This window comes from Macaca nemestrina, chromosome 6 (assembly GCF_043159975.1).
Source record: "Macaca nemestrina isolate mMacNem1 chromosome 6, mMacNem.hap1, whole genome shotgun sequence".
Lineage (NCBI taxonomy): Eukaryota > Metazoa > Chordata > Mammalia > Primates > Cercopithecidae > Macaca > Macaca nemestrina.
The window spans coordinates 246,568-265,585 of NC_092130.1; the positions used below are offsets into that span (position 1 = coordinate 246,568).

The following is a 19,018-nucleotide window of genomic DNA, read 5'->3' on the forward strand; positions in this document are numbered from 1 at the left end:
GTTGCCTTTACTGACTCAGATCCCTCAGTCTTTGTGGTGACTCACACACAGTTCACAGCTACAGTGATGCCTTTACTGTTTTTTTTTTTTGAGCAGAGTCTCGCTCTATTGCCCAGGCTGGAGTGCAGTGGCGTGATCTTTGCTCACTGTAACCTCCGCCTCCTGGGTTCACACTATTCTTCTGTCTCAGCCTCCTGAGTAGCTGGGACTACAGGTGCCCACCACAACGCCTGGCTAATTTTTTTGTATTTTTAGTAGAGACGGGGTTTCACCGTGTTCGCCAGGATGGTCTCGATCTACTGAACTTGTAATCCGCCCGCCTCGGCCTCCCAAAGTGCTGGGATTACAGGTGTGAGCCACCGCGCATGGCTTGTGATGCCTTTACTGACTCAGATCCCTCACTCTTCGTGTGACTCACACGCAAAGCTCACAGCCACTGTGTTTTTTAGTTCCTGTACATATGTTCAGCCATTGTTCCCAGCACGCTGCTCCGCCAGCAAGGCCTCCTGGCTTTATCCACACACAGAGTAAGTAAAGCGACCCCTGCTGTAACACTAAAAACCTTATTTCTTGCCCACCTCTTAGCTAGGCTGAGCCTAGACCTTGATGGTAAGTTATCCTTTGAGACCTGTGTTCATCTTTTCTCTAGCAAATTCAGTTGGGCTTGTTCTCAGCAGTCAGGGACGTTCAAATAATGTTGCAGGAAGAGATCAGAGCTCCCTTTCCCTTTTGTTATCACATCTGTACCTTGAGGTTTTTTTCTGTCCGGTGTGGCAGCTTTTGTTAGATAGCAGAAGGCTCCACATTATCCTTCAATAGAGTCGTGGGCACCAACTTGCAGTTGGCCCCTCAGGTAATGTGTTTCCATAATAATGAAAATCTCTCAGGCTACTTGCATCTCTACTTCAAGTTTTTAAAATATTTTAAAATTCTACCTCACAGGAAGTCATTCAATAGAATTCTCTGTATCTAAAGTAGGTAATTTGGATTTAACAGAGCTAAGCTCATCCATGACTCATGAGTGTCCATGTATAAAACAGGGCTTTATACTTGTTTCAGCAGCACATATTCTAAGACTGGATCAATACAGAGCAGATAAGCATGGCTGCTGCCTAAGGATGGCACACAGATTCAGAAAGCATTCCACATTTTGCACAGTCCCAAGGTCATTTGACTATTTGTTAACTAGCTCCAAGGAAATAGTGCAAGTCAGACCAAAACAGGAGACATCTAATATTGAAATTGTTGTTACTGTTATTATAAAAGTATTCACGTAAGGTGATCTGTGAAATGAGAACAGCGCTGAGTATGGGATGTTACATGCAAATATGTTGTTAGTCCAAGACTTGGAAATGAGGAAACGTTAACTTGCATCTCTTTCATGGAACCAAAAAACAAGACAAGCCAGGTTTTGTCTTGTATGTCAGTTGGAGAGGACCAAGAAGATGCAGCCTCTAACACAGACCTGCTGGCTCTGAGTTTGAGGAAGTAGAGAAGGAATGGTAGTTGTCCAAGTCAGGTTTTGACATTTATGAGTTTTCTGCCCTTGGTATGATTGATGAGCTCAGGAATAGTGAACAATTAGGTAATCTATTTTAATGAGATAATAATATATTTATATATAAATTTAGTTACAAGTTATGAATTAGCTAAAATGCCCTGAACTACAAGCCACAGTGAATAGAACTGATAACCAAAATGAGCACTTAGTAACATTTTCTGAAAACTGTGACATTCAAATATTAGAACCTATGAAAAAATGCCCATCAGGTTTTGAGATTCCAAAATTGTTTCAGCAATACAGTTCAAGAATAAATTATTCCATTGCTTTACTATTTCTCTGAATATTTAAACATGTTATCTCATTATATTCTCCTAACAACCTAGTGAAGTAAGGTAGTAAAATCCTTATTTTTTTGAAAAAGCCATGGAGCCTAAGAGAAGCAACTGGTCTAAAAACAAAATACCTATGGGTTACAGAGTGAGGACTTACTCTGAGTGCAGGACACTTTCCAGGATGTTAAGCTAACTAGAATTAATTTACTGAGCTACGCTTCTCTCAGTTTATGAGTACTTCATGTTTTTCTTCTTTAATCAGAAGCTTAGTAAGTTTATAGAGCTTAAAATTTTAAAGTGTATAGGACATTAGAGTTCTGATATTAGCTCTGATATTGTCTGAAATGCTTTAAGAATTTAATATATTTGGTAAATATTTTTCATATCACTATTAAAATAGTAATTTTATTTATTACATTTATTATGCATAGCATCCAACAACAAATTTTGGAACATAAAAATAAGATACTTTAAAATGATCTTCAAAACGACAGTCAAGGTAAGATTTCTTATAGTAAATTTCTCATTTCTCTTGGTGGTCTTATTGATTTTAAAAAGTAAGATTATAGGCCAGGCACAATGGGTCACGCCTGTAATCCTAGCACTTTGGGAGGCCAAGGCAGGTGGATCACCTGAGGTCAGGAGTTTGAGACCAGCCTGGCTAACATGGCAAAACCCATCTCTACTAAAAATACAAAAATTAGCCAGGCGTGGTGGCAGGCACCTGTAATCCCAGCTACTCAGGAGGCTGAGGCAGGAGAATCACTTGAACCTGGGAGGTGGAGGTTGCAGTGAGCTGAGATCGCACCACTGCACTCCAACCTGGATAAAAGAGCCAAGACTCCATCTCCAAAAAAAAAAAAAGTAAGGTTATATAGTTTTAATCATAAAAGAGCAGTTTTAAATATATATGTATATAAATTAATTTTTAAATTTAATTTATTTAGTTTAGAATTCAGAATTAACAAGTTAGTTGTAGCTAATTCATAATCTCGCAGTATTGTCTGAAAACCATGCATTTACCTACTTATGTTCCCTGAAATTCTACATGATATTTTTGTGTAAATATAAATAAGAAATTAGATTTTTAAGTTAGTATGTTTTATTTTCCTCTATAATCACATTATTACAAATTGGACTTGTGATGCAAATGGATCTTCTATTTAATTTTTATAATAAATGGTTTGTATTTAGTAAATAAATATTAATTATAGTTGATTCTTGAATAATAAGGTGGTTAGTGGCTCTGATCCCTGTGCAGTTGAAAATCTGAGTATAACTTTGACTCCTTCCAAACTTAACTAATAGCCTACCATTGACTGGCAGCCTTACTGATAACATAAACAGTCCATGAACGCATATGTGGTATGTGCTGCATTATTAGATACTATGTTTGTACAATAAAGTAAGCTAGAGAAATGAAGCTGTTATAAAGAAAATCATAGAAAAGGAAAAAATGCACTTACTATTCATAAAGCAGAAGTGAATCCTCCCAAAGATCTTCATCTTCATCATCTTCAGGTTGATTAGGCTGAGGAAGAAGAAAAAAGGTTGGTTTTGCTGTCTCTGGGTTGCAGAGGCAGAAGGAAAATCTGCATCTCAGTGGGCCCCTGCAGTTCAAACTCTGTTGTTTGAGGGTCAACTGTATTACACAGGAGTCTGTGTCACTAAGAAAGTAACTGTCTTCAGAACTGGGAGCTCAACAATCCCTTTCTGATACCGTAAACAAATGGCGATAAGAACCATAAAACTGAGCCAGTGTGCACCCATACAAATAGGAGGTTATTTCTGAAGATACCCTACTGAATGCAGAAGATGGGAAAGTAACTCCTTTACAAGAAGCAGAAGTTATGCTACGTATGTTTATACAAACAAGGTTATTTTTTTCCTCATTCTCCGTAAGTTGGAACCTCATGAGGTATATTCACGTCTTAGAACAAGCTATTTTTAAAAATGTGCTGAACAATTAAAATATTAATTTTGTTGGAACAAGATACTCTGTTACCAGGCTGGGCGCAGTGGCTCATGCTTGTAATCCCAGCACTTTGGGAGGCTGAGGCAGGCCGATCACTTGAGATCAGGAGTTTGAGACCAGCCTAACCAACATGGGGAAAACCCATGTCTACTAAAAATACAAAAATTAGCCAGGCACGGGGACAAGCACCTGTAATCCCAACTACTTGGGAGGCTAAGCCGAGAGAATTGCTTGAACCCAGGAGGTGGAGATTGTAGTGAGCCAAGATTGTGCCACTGCACTCCAGCCTGGGTGACAGAGCAAGACTCAAGACTCCATCTCAAAAAAAAAAAAAATAATAATCTGTTACCATTAGGCAAAAGATGATCATAATAAATATTACAGTAGCCAAACTCTAGGCTCAAAAATATATAATAAAATTATAAAAATGGTTCACAATAACAAAAATATAACACCAAATGCATTGTACAATCTGAACTGTATAAAGACACCATTAATTTAGTATATATTTATCAAACCACTTCTATAAGTTAGGTTTGGCAAATCGCAGCAGATAAGATGGAATTGAATAGTTTTTGTCTTTAAGGTACTCATAATAGAATACAGATAACTATTTAATTTTTGTGTTTTTTTACCAGAATTTTTAAGAAAAAATATTTTAATTCATTCATACACTTTTCCACTTAAAAAATAACTATCATGTGTCTTCTGTGGACTAAGCATTTTTCCAATGTTACAAAATCCATTTAAAAAATACAGTTAGGAGATTGTGAATACCATTGTCATTTATTTACTACCTTGTGTAGTGCTTACTGTGTGCCCAATGTCATCTGGGAGTTTATTGTTATAATTTATTACGTATGTATTATGTTCAGTATGTGCCAGGCACTTTTAGATTTGTGGTGATGAATGCAAGCTTCAAAAATCTGGGTCGAATTTAGGGTAAGCATGCAGAGTGAGTGGAACTTTGCCAATAAGGAGGCAGAGGGATGATGCTTGGCAGAAGGAATATCTAACAAGTTGCATGTTTGACAGAAGCAGCAGCCATGAAGAATGAAAGTTTTTAAAAAAGGAGGAGCAATTTTAAAACGTAGGATACCTGAGTGAACTTTGTAGAGTTTATGAGCAGTTCAAATTTACTAGTGCAAAAAAAATTATATGGGAGTGGTTGGTAATGAGGTGAAAATAGCTTATAGTTATTATTTATTATGTATTATGTGCAGCATGTGCCGGTGAAGGCAAGCTTAGCAAAGATTTTGTTGTTGTTGTTGTTTTACCTGTGTCTAGAAACAAGTTCAATAAAAGACTTTTAATAGTATAGAAATGAGTAGATCTTATCCTGTAGGCCAGGGGAAACTTCTTGGGTAGAATGCTTTTGGCTGCAAATACTAGAAGACCTAGCTAACAGTGGCCAAAACCATAAGAACCAGACTTCGTTTGGTTGTCCAGTGATATAATTGGATCCCACTTGTTCCTCTTTCAGCTATGATGTTGGCAGTATCTTGTTCATTTCTCCTTTCATGGTTGGCTACTTAGCAACAGCTCCAAACATGATGTTCTCACAAGATAGTATCTAAAGCTGGAAGGGCTGCTTTTTTTCACATGTGTCTATTAAATTGGGAGAAAACTCAGAAGTATGCAGGGGACTTTTTGTAATTTTTTTTTAAATTTTTTTTATTTTTTTTGAGACAGAGTCTTGCTCTCTCACCAGGCTGGAGTGCAGTGGCGTGATCTTGGCCCACTGCACCCTCCACCTCCCAGGTTCAAGCGATTCTCCTGCCTCAACCTCCCAAGTAGCTGGGACTACAGGCGCCTGCCACCACACCCAGCTAATTTTTGTATTCTTCCTTTTTTTTTTTTTTTTTGAGACAGAGTCTCGCTCTGTCGCCCAGGCTGGAGTGCAGTGGCCGGATCTCAGCTCACTGCAAGCTCCGCCTCCCGGGTTCCCGCCATTCTCCTGCCTCAGCCTCCCGAGTAGCTGGGACTACAGGCGCCCGCCACCTCACCCGGCTAGTTTTTTGTATTTTTTTTTAGTAGAGACGGGGTTTCACCGTGTTAGCCAGGATGGTCTTGATCTCCTGACCTCGTGATCCGCCCGTCTCGGCCTCCCAAAGTGCTGGGATTACAGGCTTGAGCCACCGCGCCCGGCCTAATTTTTGTATTCTTAATAGAGACAGAGTTTCACCATGTTGGCCAGGATGGTCTTGATCTCTTGAAGTCATGATCTGCCCACCTTGGCCTCCCAAAGTGCTGGGATTACAGGCATAAGCCACCATGCTCGGCCCTTTTTGTAATATTTTATTGGCTGGGTCACACCACATGCTCATTCCTAAACCAGGCACTGGGAAAGCAAATGTGATTAGCTTAGAATAATCATTTCTCTTTTGAAGCTGGGGAGGGGTATTGGGATAATAAATATCCGAATAGATTTGTGTTTCTCCAGCAAGCAACAATAAGGAACTGCTCCTGGATAGGGAGCCAGCAGTGTTTGCTCTAGAAATTCACTGGAAAATCATGAGTAGGGGAGGCATTAGATTAGATTTGAGATTTCGGGCACTCTGTTCAGGGTATAAAGCAGGGATTGGCAGGCTATTTCTGTAAAGGGCCAAGTAGGAAATATTTTAGCCCATGTGGTCTGTCTCTCTCTCTCTCTTACTCTCTTTTCAAGAATGATTTAAGCAGCTGAAGGCCATGTGGTCTCTGTTGTAGCTACTCAACCCTGCCATTGTAGTGTGAAAGCAGTCATAGGTAGCATGTCAGTGAGTAGGCCTGACTGTACTCTCCTAAAACTTTATTAAGATAAAACATATGGTAGGCAGGATTTGGCCTGTGGTCTGTAGTGTGCTGACCCCTTATGTAGAGGATCAATGGAGGATAGATGTCACCTGGGAGCATATAGGTATTACTGACTAGGTATTTATTATGTTCATGAGATGACATCCACCTTTAAATGTGTGGTGATGAGCACAAGCTTCTGAAAAATGGATAGGATTTAGGGGAAGCATGCAGAGTGAGTGAAACTTTGTCAGGCAAGGAGGCAGAGGGATGATGTTTTGCAGAAGGAATATCTAACAAGCTTGCATGTTTGACAGAAACAACAGCTATGAAGCCTGCAAATTTGTAAAAAGAAGAAGGTGCAAAAGGTAAGACACTGGCCGGGTGCGGTGGCTCACACCTGTAATCCCAGCACTTTGGGAGGCTGAGATGGGCGGATCATGAGGTCAGGAGATGGAGACCATCCTGGCTAACATGGTGAAACCCCGTCTCTACTAAATATACAAAAAATTAGCCGGGCGCAGTGGCAGGCACCTGTAGTCTCAGCTACTCTACTCTTAACCATGTAAAGAGACTGGGAGACAAGGGAATCTTCAGCCGCAGTTAATGCTATAGTTTCCTTGTCACAAATCCACGAGTATACAAGCCTTATTACAAGGTTTTCACCCATCCATGATAAAATAAAATGATGGAGCTCCACTTTATTCATTTGAAAATATTGGTGTTGCTGGGGATGGTGGCTCCTGCCTGTAATCCCAATAGTGTTGGAGGCTGAGACAGAAAGATCCCTTGAGGCCAGAAGGTCCAGCAGCCTGGGCAACATAGCGAGACCCCATGTCTGTTTTTTTAATGTAGCTGGGTGTGGTGTTCTGCACCTGTAATCCCAGCTACTTGGGAGGCTGAAGCAGGAGAACTGCTTGAGCCTAGAAGTTTGAGGCTGCAGTTAGCTATGATAGCAACATTACACTGTAGCCTGGGTGGCAGAGTGAGACCCCATCTCTGATAAAAATCAAGTCAAATAAGATAAGATAGAATAAAATGTAGGTCTTTTTCTTGGAATTATGTTTTTTAAATTTGTTTTGCTTTTTTAAAAAATTTAAGAAATGACAATAATAGTTGGTTTATATAAGGCTTTCAGAAACCGGCTTCTGCCCAAATCTCCATCTGCAGCCCCTTCTCTCTCTGCCCTTTTTTCTGGCATTACTGAGCTGCTGGTAATGCCCCTGTCACCATCTCTCATGTAGACAAATACGCTCTGGGAGGCTTCTCTCCCTCTCTTGCCACTGCCTGGCATGCGCTACCTTTCCTGCCCTCTGCCTGCTTTAATCTGGTGAACCTCACTGTCTAAGTCTCAGCTCAGGCACGATCTCTAGAAAGGCCATCCCCGATGACTTTTATTCCCATTCTTTAAACCCCAGTGCTTACCACTTAGCAAGAACTCCATAAACATTTAGTAAAATAAAGACTGTTTATAAGAAGAAGATTCCTTCAGTCTAGCAGCAAGGGGTATAGACGTGGAAAGACATGATGCACAGTTCAGATGGCGGAGTGACACTAGAAAACAACAAAGAACTAAGAGGTCCCCAAGGAAGGAGACACCTGTATATGTGCAGAAAGATAGCCGGATTCAAGGAGGACTTCACATAGCATTCTGAGCCTTTTTTTCTTTTTTCTTTTTCCGTTTTTGGAAACAAGTTCTTACTCTGTCACCCAGGGTGGAGTGCAATGGCATGATTGAGACTCACTGCAAACTCAAACTCCCGGTCTTGAGGGATCCTCTCGCCTCAGCCTCTTCAGTAGCTGGGACTACAGGCACACACCACCACGCCCGGCACAGTTTCTGTGGAGTCCGGGTTTCTCTGTGGTCTCCAGGCTGCGGGACTACAGGCACACACTGCCATGCCTGGCAAAGTTGCTGTAGAGTCAGGGTTTCTCTGTGGTCTCCAGACTGCTCTTAAACTCCTGGCTTCGAGCAGGTCTCCTCTCCTAGGCCTTCCATAGTGCTGGGATTACAGGTGTGAGCTACTGTGCCCAGCCTACATTCAGAGTCTTAAAACACGAAATAAATTTGTCAGAATAGTAGAGGAAAACATTTCAAATGTAAAAATCAGGATATACACTAATAAAGGTATAATGGTAACAAAATTTTGCAAATTATTAGTAAATAACTCACTTAGCATGTTGTTGAAAAGATACTATTATGAAGTAGAGAATAAAGTATTACTTTATATGTTTTTACTGTATTTTTAAATTTTGCTTTGTTTCCAGCAGTTTTATTTATGTTGGGTGGAATAATTTGTGGGTGACCCTGAGACTTTTGCATGGCTTGAACCTGCTGATATCTAGTGTCTCCCCAAGTGGTTTGTTGAAGTTTTAGATAATTAGAAGTATTTCTTAAAAATATAAATATTCCAGTAAACATTAAGCTTCATTTAAACTCTCCATTTATGAAATAAAAGTATATGTTGTTTTATATCCATTTTTATAAAGATTATAGTCTTTAACTGTTCTAAGTCATTCATCTTAACCCAACATATGGATTTGTCAGCAGAACACGTCTTAAAAGTGGCTTCAGAGGAAAACCAAGAAATGCTTGAAAGAAGTGAAAGTAAACAGCCACAGGTATGTAGCAATTTAAATTCCTGGTTTGCTATTGGTTGGTTAGTTGGTTTTTCTTTAATAACATAGCATAGTCCAAATGAAGTGACCTTTTAAACTATCCTTTTAGAATCCAACAGATCGTAATTTCATATTTAATTTTAAAACATTTTAGCCAGTTATAAAATTTAAAATATTCTTAAAGTCTGTAGTAACTCATAGCTATCTGTACCCTTGGACTTGAGGCCAGAAATTTCCAGAAGTCTCTTTGCTCTTTTATTTTTATAACCTTCCTCACGATAAAGAAAGTAACATCAAAAATGGAGTTGTATTACTAAGCTAGAGAAATTATGAACAATTGGACAGTGATGGCCACTGAGTTCAACTCCTGTTAAAGGAGGCATCATTCCCAGTGGTTCAAACTTTGCAGTTTTATGTTGCCGGTCACCAGTGCTGAGGTTAAAAACTTCTTCTGTTTTTTTTGGTCTCTGGTTGCCTTCAGTGTCTATGTTCAGGGAGAGGATGGGGTCATACAATCAACCCAACTGCCTGTTAAGAGAATTACGACTTCCAGAATGGGACTTTTGTGTCAGGGTACAAACAATAACTTTCTTATTTTAACATAAATAGTAAATGTTATTAAAATCTTTTATTCCACTGTCACTAGTGGAACTTAGAATATATTAGAACTGAATATAAGAAATAATCTATCCAGATAACACACACATTACAGTATAGCATTTGAAGTAGAATCTAAAAATTTTCTTCTCTTTCTGATTGGTGTTCATTTTGGTTTCTAATAATTTAGCATTTGCCTACTCTCCGGTTAATCTTCAGAAATATGAATTTACTGTAGGGGTTCACTATTTATGGTATGCTGAGGTCAAAATCCTTTTAAGAGAGAAAGCTTTTAGAATACTGCATATCATCTGTGAAACCATTTCTGGAAGATTTCATAATGAATTAAGTTTAGTCCAAACTAACAGTGAGAATTAAGCTTGCTGGTTCATGTTTTTCTCCTGTTAAGCCAAGGCAAATTATGTTTTACTTCTTAGTTATAATCCAGTAACTTAGGGGTAGCAAAACATAGATTAAGTTTTACAGTTAAATTTTAATTATTTTCTATTTTTTGTTCATACTTAATTCAGAATAAAGTTAATTTTAAAACATGCACCCTAACAGAAAAGACATCTGAGAAACAAAACAAGCAAATTAATTTTCCACTTTTGCACCTGCAAAAAAAAAAAAAAAAAAAAATGTCTCAAGAACCAGAACTGAGCAAGAATTGTGATAAAGAGGGTATTATCTGTATATTCAAGACTTCTTTTAAAATTCATTACAAGGAAGTTCAACTGAAGATTGGTGAAAGTTTTGAAAAATCCAAAATTACTGTGTGTCCTGAGGAAGAGCTCTTACATAGCAACTCTGGAGAGGGACAAAGTTAAAGGGAGTGTCCTCTAATCTGATGAATCACATCCCTGACTGCAAGGAAGCAGATGCGTCTTGGAGTGTCTAACTCTGTGGTATTCCAGGCATTGCCTAAACAGAAGGAGCCCATCACAAACATGTCTTTTCATTGCATTTATACTCTGGGTCCCTAAAACACACCTGTCAGTCATCTTCTAAGCTTTACACAAATGAAAATAAATCAGACTGTAAAAATTATAACAAACCAGACATGTAACCTGTTTCTCAGAGATGAAGAGAATTGTTGTAATGATACAGAAATTGAAAAATGAAGGAACCCAGTAGTTATGGTTGAAATGAAAGAAGATCAAGAGTTTGATATGCAAATGACAAAAAATACAAACCAAAATACCACTAATTGGAAATTAGACATTGGCCTCAGTCTAGAGATCCAAAAAGTCTTTTTGATTTGTGGTTTTCTCACTCCAAAGAAATGAGGCATGTGATACAGATAGAAAGCCACAGTATTTCTGCTGTTACAGACACTTACAAAAGCAAAAGTCCAATACAGCGCTTGTTCCACAAGCCATATGGAACTTAGAAGCTCTTCTAAAGCTTAGAAGATGACTGGCAAGTGTGTTTCAGGGAGCCACATATGACAGTCCCACTGCTAATAGCTATAAAAGCATGAAACCCGAATGAGAAAATGTGAGTTATTCTCCACTCCGTAGTGACAGAACATCAAAAGCATAGCTAGAAGACTTACAGCAAGATATGCAAAGGCTTAAGAATGAGGTGGGCATGTTACAGGCAGAGTTCCTGGCTTTGAAGAAAGAAAGTTCAAGTATAAAAAGAAAGAGGTTCACTTGCTACTTCTCTTTTTATAAATTATCTGATTCATTCTGGTTTTCTACTCAAGAAAATCTCATGTGTATAGTTACAGTGGGGTTATCTAAATGCGTAATTATGTGTCAAAGTAGATTAGTGCTGCTATCTAAATGACAGTTCTGGAAAACATTCTCATAATATTTGTTCATTAGTCAACCTAAGTCTCACTATCAGTCTTCCAAGTAGCACATGGCCTGGGAAAATAATTTAGCCATATACCATGTGACTTTCTGAATCAGCTAAACATAAAGAAAATTGCTAAAGAAATAAGGTCTAGATTCCTCTTTTTTTTTTCTTTTTCTTTTTTTTTTTTTTTTGAGATGGAGTCTCGCTCTGTCGCCCAGGCTGGAGTGCAGTGGTGTGATCTCGGCTCACTGCAAGCTCTGCCTCCCAGGCCGACGCCATTCTCCTGCCTCAGCCTCCCCAGTAGCTGGGACCACAGGCGCCCACCTCCGCCCCCGGCTAATTTTTTGTATTTTTAGTAGAGACGGGGTTTCACCGTCTTAGCCAGGATGGTCTCGATCTCCTGACCTTGTGATCTACCCGCCTCAGCCTCCCAAAGTGCTGGGATTACAGGCGTGAGCCTCCGCGCCCGGCCTAGATTCTTCTTACTGTATTCATTTAAAGATGAATTACATTTACTTAAATGATAAAATGGTAACACAATGGGAGGGAAACAATGACTGAGAAGAGACTTGAAAATGTATCCAGGCTTGAGAGTTGCAACAAATATTATCAGCCAAAGATGTCTGTTTAATGTGCTTTCATGCATGTAAGTTTGTTTGACTCAAACTGTTTAAACTTATAATTCCATCATGGTCATTTTAAATATTTTTGGAAACAAATACATATACTTTTGCATATTTTTAAAAAATCACCATTCTCCAATGTTTCTGTTGAATCACACTTTTTTTTTTTTTTTTTTTTTTTTTTTTTTTTTTTTTTGAGGCGGAGTCTTGCTCTGTCGCCCAGGCTGGAGTGCAGTGGCGCGATCTCGGCTCACTGCAAGCTCTGCCTCCCGGCTTCCCGCCATTCTCCCGCCTCAGCCTCCCGAGTAGCTGGGACTACAGGCGCCCGCCACCACACCCAGCTAGTTTATCGTATTTTTAGTGGAGACGGGGTTTCACTGTGTTAGCCAGGATGGTCTCGATCTCCTGACCTCGTGATCCACCCGCCTCAGCCTCCCAATGAATCACACTTTTATATTATGTTGTTTAATAAAATATGGTAAGTTTTGATGTGTGTAATTTTATCATATAAGTAGCATAACTCCTTAGCCAAAAATTTATCATTTGACTCTATAGTAGAAAGCTGAGTTCTGTACATTGTATTCTAAAGATAGACAAAAATCTAGAGATTTTCTTCTTTCAAAGTGAAAGCAGATGAGGCCTCCTGCTATCCTCTGAGGCATTAAATTGCTTTGCCAAAGTCACACTTTTAATTTATCTAATTTGATATATTTATCTGGTAATTTATGTAATTCAGTAATATTTAATTGTATCTTCCCTTTTGGTGCCATAAAATGCTAGGTAATGCCACCGTAGGAGCTTTGGGTGAATTATTTAATATTTCTTGGTTTTACTTCCATTATCAAGTAGATAATGGGGCTAGAGTATACAACTATACTGTAAATCTTCCAGCTATAAACTTTTGTGGTAACTGAATGTAAACTTGGGGAACATCTCATTTTCCAGGATTCTGCAGTAGCAACTCAGTAGTTTCACTCTGCTCCTTGTGTTGTGGTAAACTTTGGTTCCTCTGTTTCAGTGAGCACCATCACTTTTTTTATATCCCAGGATCCAAATGAAAAAATAAGGATAAAAGGCAGTGGGGAAAATAATAGCTTAGTGCAGAAAAGGGAAAGCTTCTTTTCTGTTTCTGAAGCCCCACACGGTCACATCCTCTCGATCTGGCTATTTCATGGAGAATCCAGGTGACAAAGACAGAAGACACATTTTATGCCTGTGTCTTTTTGTTTCTCTGTTTTTGTGTTGATATATTTACACCACAGAAGTAACTGTGATCTGGTGGAGAACTAGAAGTAGAGTCAGAAGCCCTGGGAAAATCCTGCAGCTTGCTTATATTTTTAACCTCTCTTTTTAAGAATTGTGATAACTAAATAAGTTCATCAATGTATGTTTGTAGAAGTGCTTAGTACAATGTCTAGATTTATGATTTAGTAAATGAAGTTCTTATAACTGACTAAAAAAATGTTGAGTCAAATCACAATACAATATTATCAGGGAAAGAGAACTTTTTTTTTTTTTTTTTTTTTTTTTGAGACAGAGTCTCGCTCTGTCACCCGGGCTGGAGTACAGTGGCGCCATCCCAGCTCACTGCAAGCTCCACCTGCTGAGTTTACGCCATTCTCCTGCCTCAGCCTCCCGAGTAGCTGGGACTACAGGCGCCCACCACCTCGCCCGGCTAGTTTTTTGTATTTTTTAGTAGAGACGGGGTTTCACCGTGTTAGCCAGGATGGTCTCGATCTCCTGACCTCGTGATCCGCCCGTCTCGGCCTCCCAAAGTGCTGGGATTACAGGCTTGAGCCACCGCGCCCGGCCAGAAACAGAACTTTTAAAACTTTGAGAAATTTTATCTGTCCAAATACACGTGGAGGTAAAGCTTTTACTATAGGGTGGTGTCTGGGTTAGGTATCAGGGTATAAATGCAATTTCCTTTTTCCAATATTTTAATTTAGTCAAATTAGTTAATATTTTAATTTATGCTTTGACTTTGTTGTAATTCAGAGAAAGGCTTTTCCAATTCTGATATTCTTAAAAATTCTCCAGTGTGTATGTGTGTGTTTTTAGTTTTATGGATTCATTGACTTCAAATAAATTTTTGAACTTTTTGAAATTTATGCTCTGTAAGGTTCAAGGTTTTGCTTCAACTTTTTTTCCAGTTGGATATCCACTTACAGCAACTTTTAATTGCATGAATGTACAGGTTGTTCTTTCACTTCAGAGATAACCATGATGTTATTTTATTGAGTGCTAGCTGAAAATTTCTTTTGTTTTATTTAGGATTTTCAAAGTTATGGAAAAAAGAAGGATGTGATATATACAAATTGCATGTTGAAGGGAGATATTGCCACACTCAGATGGGAATTATATGTAATAAAAAATGACAATCTCAAAAAGGAAAAGGAATATATTCAGGAAATTAAAAGTATTAGAGAAATAAATGCTAACTTTGAAAAGAGTGCAAGACTCAGTGAGAAAATAACAACAACAAAAAAGTCCCAGTGTTGGCAACAGCTTAATGACCTCAAAGCTGCGAATACAAGGCTGAATTCAAAATTGGAGAAGGAAAAACACCGCACAGACAGACTGGAAGCTGAAGTTGAATTCCTCCATTCTAGACTGGCTGCTGCCATGAATGAGCACAATGAAAGTGTAGAAACAAAAAGCCTAGAATTCATTTTACAGAGAGCACATAATTTTTCTGTACATAAAAAAATGAGTTCTACTATTTCTCAACTAAAAGATAAAAATGAGTTGCTAACTGAACAATTTTCTAAAGCTGGGATGAAGTTAAATACCTTAAAAGGTCAGCTCCATGAGATAAGAGATGCTCTCAGGGAAAAGACATTGGCTTTAGAAAGTGTGCAGATGCACCAGAGGCAAGCACAGCATCGAATAAAGGAAATGGAGCAGGTGCATCCAAATGAGGAAGCTAAACGAGTCAATCCACTGGAAAGCACAACTGTGTAGCGGAGAGACTGTGTCAACTAGAATGTGAAAATCTCTTGCTTAAACGACAACTAGAGGGTGCTCATAAGGAAGGCAATGATAAAGAGATAGTAATTAATATCCAAGGAGGCTGTTTTGAGAGTGGAAAGAAAGATCTTCTAGAAGATAAAAATAAGAAATTAATGAATGAATATAATTCTATAAAAGAAAAACTGTTTCAGTATGTAAAAGAAGAAGCAGAGGAGAAGTAAGTATGAAGAAAGAAATATTTTTAACCTTCCAGAAAGAAAATTTAAACATTTCATTGTGGCTATATGTTGAATCTAATTCAATATAAAAATAAATAGATGAAAGTGTATTTATCATACTGTATAATTCCGTTTCATGAAACATCCAGAAAAGACATATATAGGGACAGAAAGAAGATGAATGTTTGTGTAGGGCTGGGGCTGGAAATGGGTCGTGACTGCTGATGGGCATGAGGGATTGTCCTGGAGTGATGAAAATGTTCTAAAGCTGGATTGTAGGGATGGTTGTACGACTAGTAAATTTACTAAAAATCTTTGAACTGTATGTTAAAACATACAGATAAATATGTAGTATGGAAATCATATTTTAACAAAGCTGTTTTAATAAAGAACTAAAAAAAGTGTTTACTGTATCAGCTTGGAAACATACCTTGTTTCCAGGAAATAAAAGGTAGAACTGACAGATGCTTTCTTTGAATAAAGACATTGTCACCTATGAAATTGTAGTAGCTACAGAGTAATGTTCATAAGCTATGTAGTCTTATACTGCTGAAATAACAAATTTAATGTCTTTATGTTGCCACATTTTAAGACCACAATGAAGCAGATAAATGGAAATGCTTGTACCTGAAATAAATATTTTGAAATTAAGATTCAATTAAGTGAGCCACTTTGACACTTAATTCTAGATTTCCCAGATGAACTGAAGTATGTTGCTGTGTCTTGTGGTGCTTTTCCTTCAGTGGCTCTTTTTTTTTTTTTTTTTTTTTTTTTTTTTTTTTTTTTGAGACGGAGTCTCGCTTTGTCACCCAGGCTGGAGTGCAGTGGCGCGATCTCGGCTCACTGCAAGCTCCGCCTCCCGGGTTCACGCCATTCTCCTGCCTCAGCCTCCCGAGTAGCTGGGACTACAGGCGCCCGCCACCACGCCCGGCTAATTTTTTGTATTTTTAGTAGAGACGGGGTTTCACTGGGTTAGCCAGGATGGTCTTGATCTCCTGACCTCGTGATCCGCCCGTCTCAGCCTCCCAAAGTGCTGGGATTACAGGCTTGAGCCACTGCGCCCGGCCTCAGTGGCTCTTTTATGTATTTTAGTTAGTATAACTTTATTTTGACTCATATTAATGTGACTTAAGTCTGAAAATATGTCAGTCTCACATTATGTATTTTTCTGACCACTTAATATTTGAAAGACATCTACTTATAAAATCATAATTTGGAATAAATGTAAATTTTAGCAAAAAATATTTGATTTAATGTTCCCACTGGTAGGTATTTATAATTTACCTTGAATATTTTTTATTAATAATTAGCTCATAATTTACATTTTAAGTCTCAATGACTATCATTTGGATATAACTTTGTCCAGTACAAAGATACTTGTAGCGGTCTGTGATTTGTGAGTTTGACATTGAATCCCCATTTTCAGAGTAATGAGGGGTGGCAGAGTTCACGTAGAGTGGGAATGAAGTGAATCCGGGACAGAGTTGTAGGAGCTGAGGTCAGGGAGGGAAGTAGAGGCCATGTTACCTAGGACCTTGAAGGCCATTGGAATTTTACTTTTATTCTGAGATAGAAATCTGTTGGAAGGATTTGAACAGGCAACTGAATGTGTGAGGAACTCAGGCTGAGTTGGTCTGAGATGAATGAATAGGCTGAATCAATCTGTCTTGTAAGAGAATACCAATTTGGCAGGAAGATAACACGTCTGTGTTCCCATGAATTCAGTAATAAAGGAGAATGTGTACAAATGAGGAAAAGAAAGTGAATCTATGTGTGTGGTAATAATTTCCAAAGTATGCATATTAGAGTTAAATATTAACAATTTAATAATAAGGCAATTTATAAAATTAGTAACAAAAATATTTTATCAGGTGACTCTAAGGCAACTTCAAGAACAACTGGCCAGTCACCTTAAAAATTTCGTATGTCAGAGTCTCCACTGGAAGATACATCACATTGTCATCTTAATTTGGATGAGACACGGGCTTCAAAGAAGAAATTATTTCAAGTAGGAAGTCAAGTATGTATGGAATTTAACATGTCTATAGTTAATCTGTAGCTGGTTGAATAATATAAACTCTTTTAGGATACGAATTTCAGTGGACAGACTGATTTTGTATTTTCATTATAATTAACTATTACCATTTTATTACCTTTATAACGTACTTATTTCTTAAACTCTGGCTTTTATTCTGCCATTCTGAAAAATAATTGCATACCTTTTATAATATTTTCTCTTGGGAAAGTTGAGAATTATACATCATTCCTCACAGAAAATTGACTTTTTTCCTGTTAAACAGTATTTTTAGATAATTTCCTTATTGCCTTGGTGAGGCAAGCCAGATTAAGTCAGAGGAGAATGTTTAATGGAATGTTCCAGAAAGTTTTCTTATTTCTTCACTTTTCTGAATGGACACAGAAGCTGTTCCTATTCATTTCATAGGTTCTAGGTTAACTTGTACAGAAAAGCCATCATACTGTTATTTGAAATGCAGATGCTTTAGGTTAATTTACAAACTACTTGAAAAGTTAGGCATTGCCTTCATCTCCCTTTCATTTAAAATATACTGCAATGGCATAGAAATATTCAGATCTGATAGAGTATGTACATCCAAAATAGAGAGTTGAGAAAATTATCTTGATCCTACCATTGGATTTTAAAAACAGTTTCACTGAGAGAGAATTCATATGTCAGATAGTTCAGCCATCTAAAATGTACAACTCAGTGTCTGTTAGTATATTCACAGCATTGTGTAACCATCACCACATTCAATGCTAGAACATTTTCACCACTCTGAAAAGCAACCCCACATCTCTTAGCCATGATTGCAATCCTTCTCCATGTCTCTCCACCTACCCCAGTTGCAGGCAACCACCATCTGCTTTTGTCTCCAAAGATTTGCATGGTCTGCATATTTTATATAAATAGAGTCATACAATATGAAGTCCTTTCTGACTGGCTCTTTCACTTAGCATAATGTTTTCAGAATTTTATCCATGTTGTAGCCCATATCAGTAGTTTATTTCTTCTTATTGTCAAATAATAGTCTGTTTCATGGCTACACCAGTTTTCCATTCATTCATCAGCCGATGGACCTTTAGGTTGTTTCCACTTTTTGGCTATTATGAAAACAGCCACTGTGAACATTCATTTACAGGTTATTATATGGACATATGTTTTTAACTCCCTGCCATTGTACTTTATCCTCAGAGTTAATCGGGCAGATTGCAGCACCAGCACCAGTTTTACCCGTGTTGCCCTTCCTGCCTTCTCAGTTCCTGCTCATCTAGCCTTATCCATTCAGACCTGGCAGGCAATCTTCTCTTCATGAAGCCTTCCCTGACTGTTCCGACTCTCACTGACCTTATGACTCAGCACTTGTTGCCCAGTCTATGGAACAACTTAGCCCTTAATTTCACATGGCTTTAATTTTAATGGAAGATAATTTCGTCTCATCATAAGTTTGCTTAAAGGGAAAATAATATATGACATACATGTCACCTATCCTTGTATAAATTAAAAATATTTTAGCTTGGCGGCTTTTAGCATGGAACAAAATACTTTATACTATGCAAATTATTTCTTATTCGAGACATTG

General features: G+C 38.1%; 1 protein-coding gene and 1 non-coding gene across 2 annotated transcripts; both read left to right on the forward strand.

Annotated features, from left to right (window-relative positions):
• The first annotated feature begins 1,050 nt into the window (after positions 1–1,050).
• LOC112427119 (U6 spliceosomal RNA) lies at positions 1,051–1,153 on the forward strand. The gene has a single exon (XR_003018595.1). It is a non-coding gene; the product is annotated as a U6 spliceosomal RNA (small nuclear RNA).
• Positions 1,154–6,935: 5,782 nt separating this feature from the next.
• LOC105484075 (ankyrin repeat domain-containing protein 18B-like) lies at positions 6,936–17,443 on the forward strand (the record flags this gene model as incomplete). The annotated part of the gene is given in 5 exon segments (XM_071097920.1): positions 6,936–6,954; positions 9,138–9,208; positions 14,503–15,157; positions 15,160–15,418; positions 17,291–17,443. Coding segments are annotated over 5 exon segments (1,008 nt in total), but the record flags the coding sequence as incomplete, so codon positions are not given.
• Between the last annotated feature and the right edge of the window lie 1,575 nt (positions 17,444–19,018).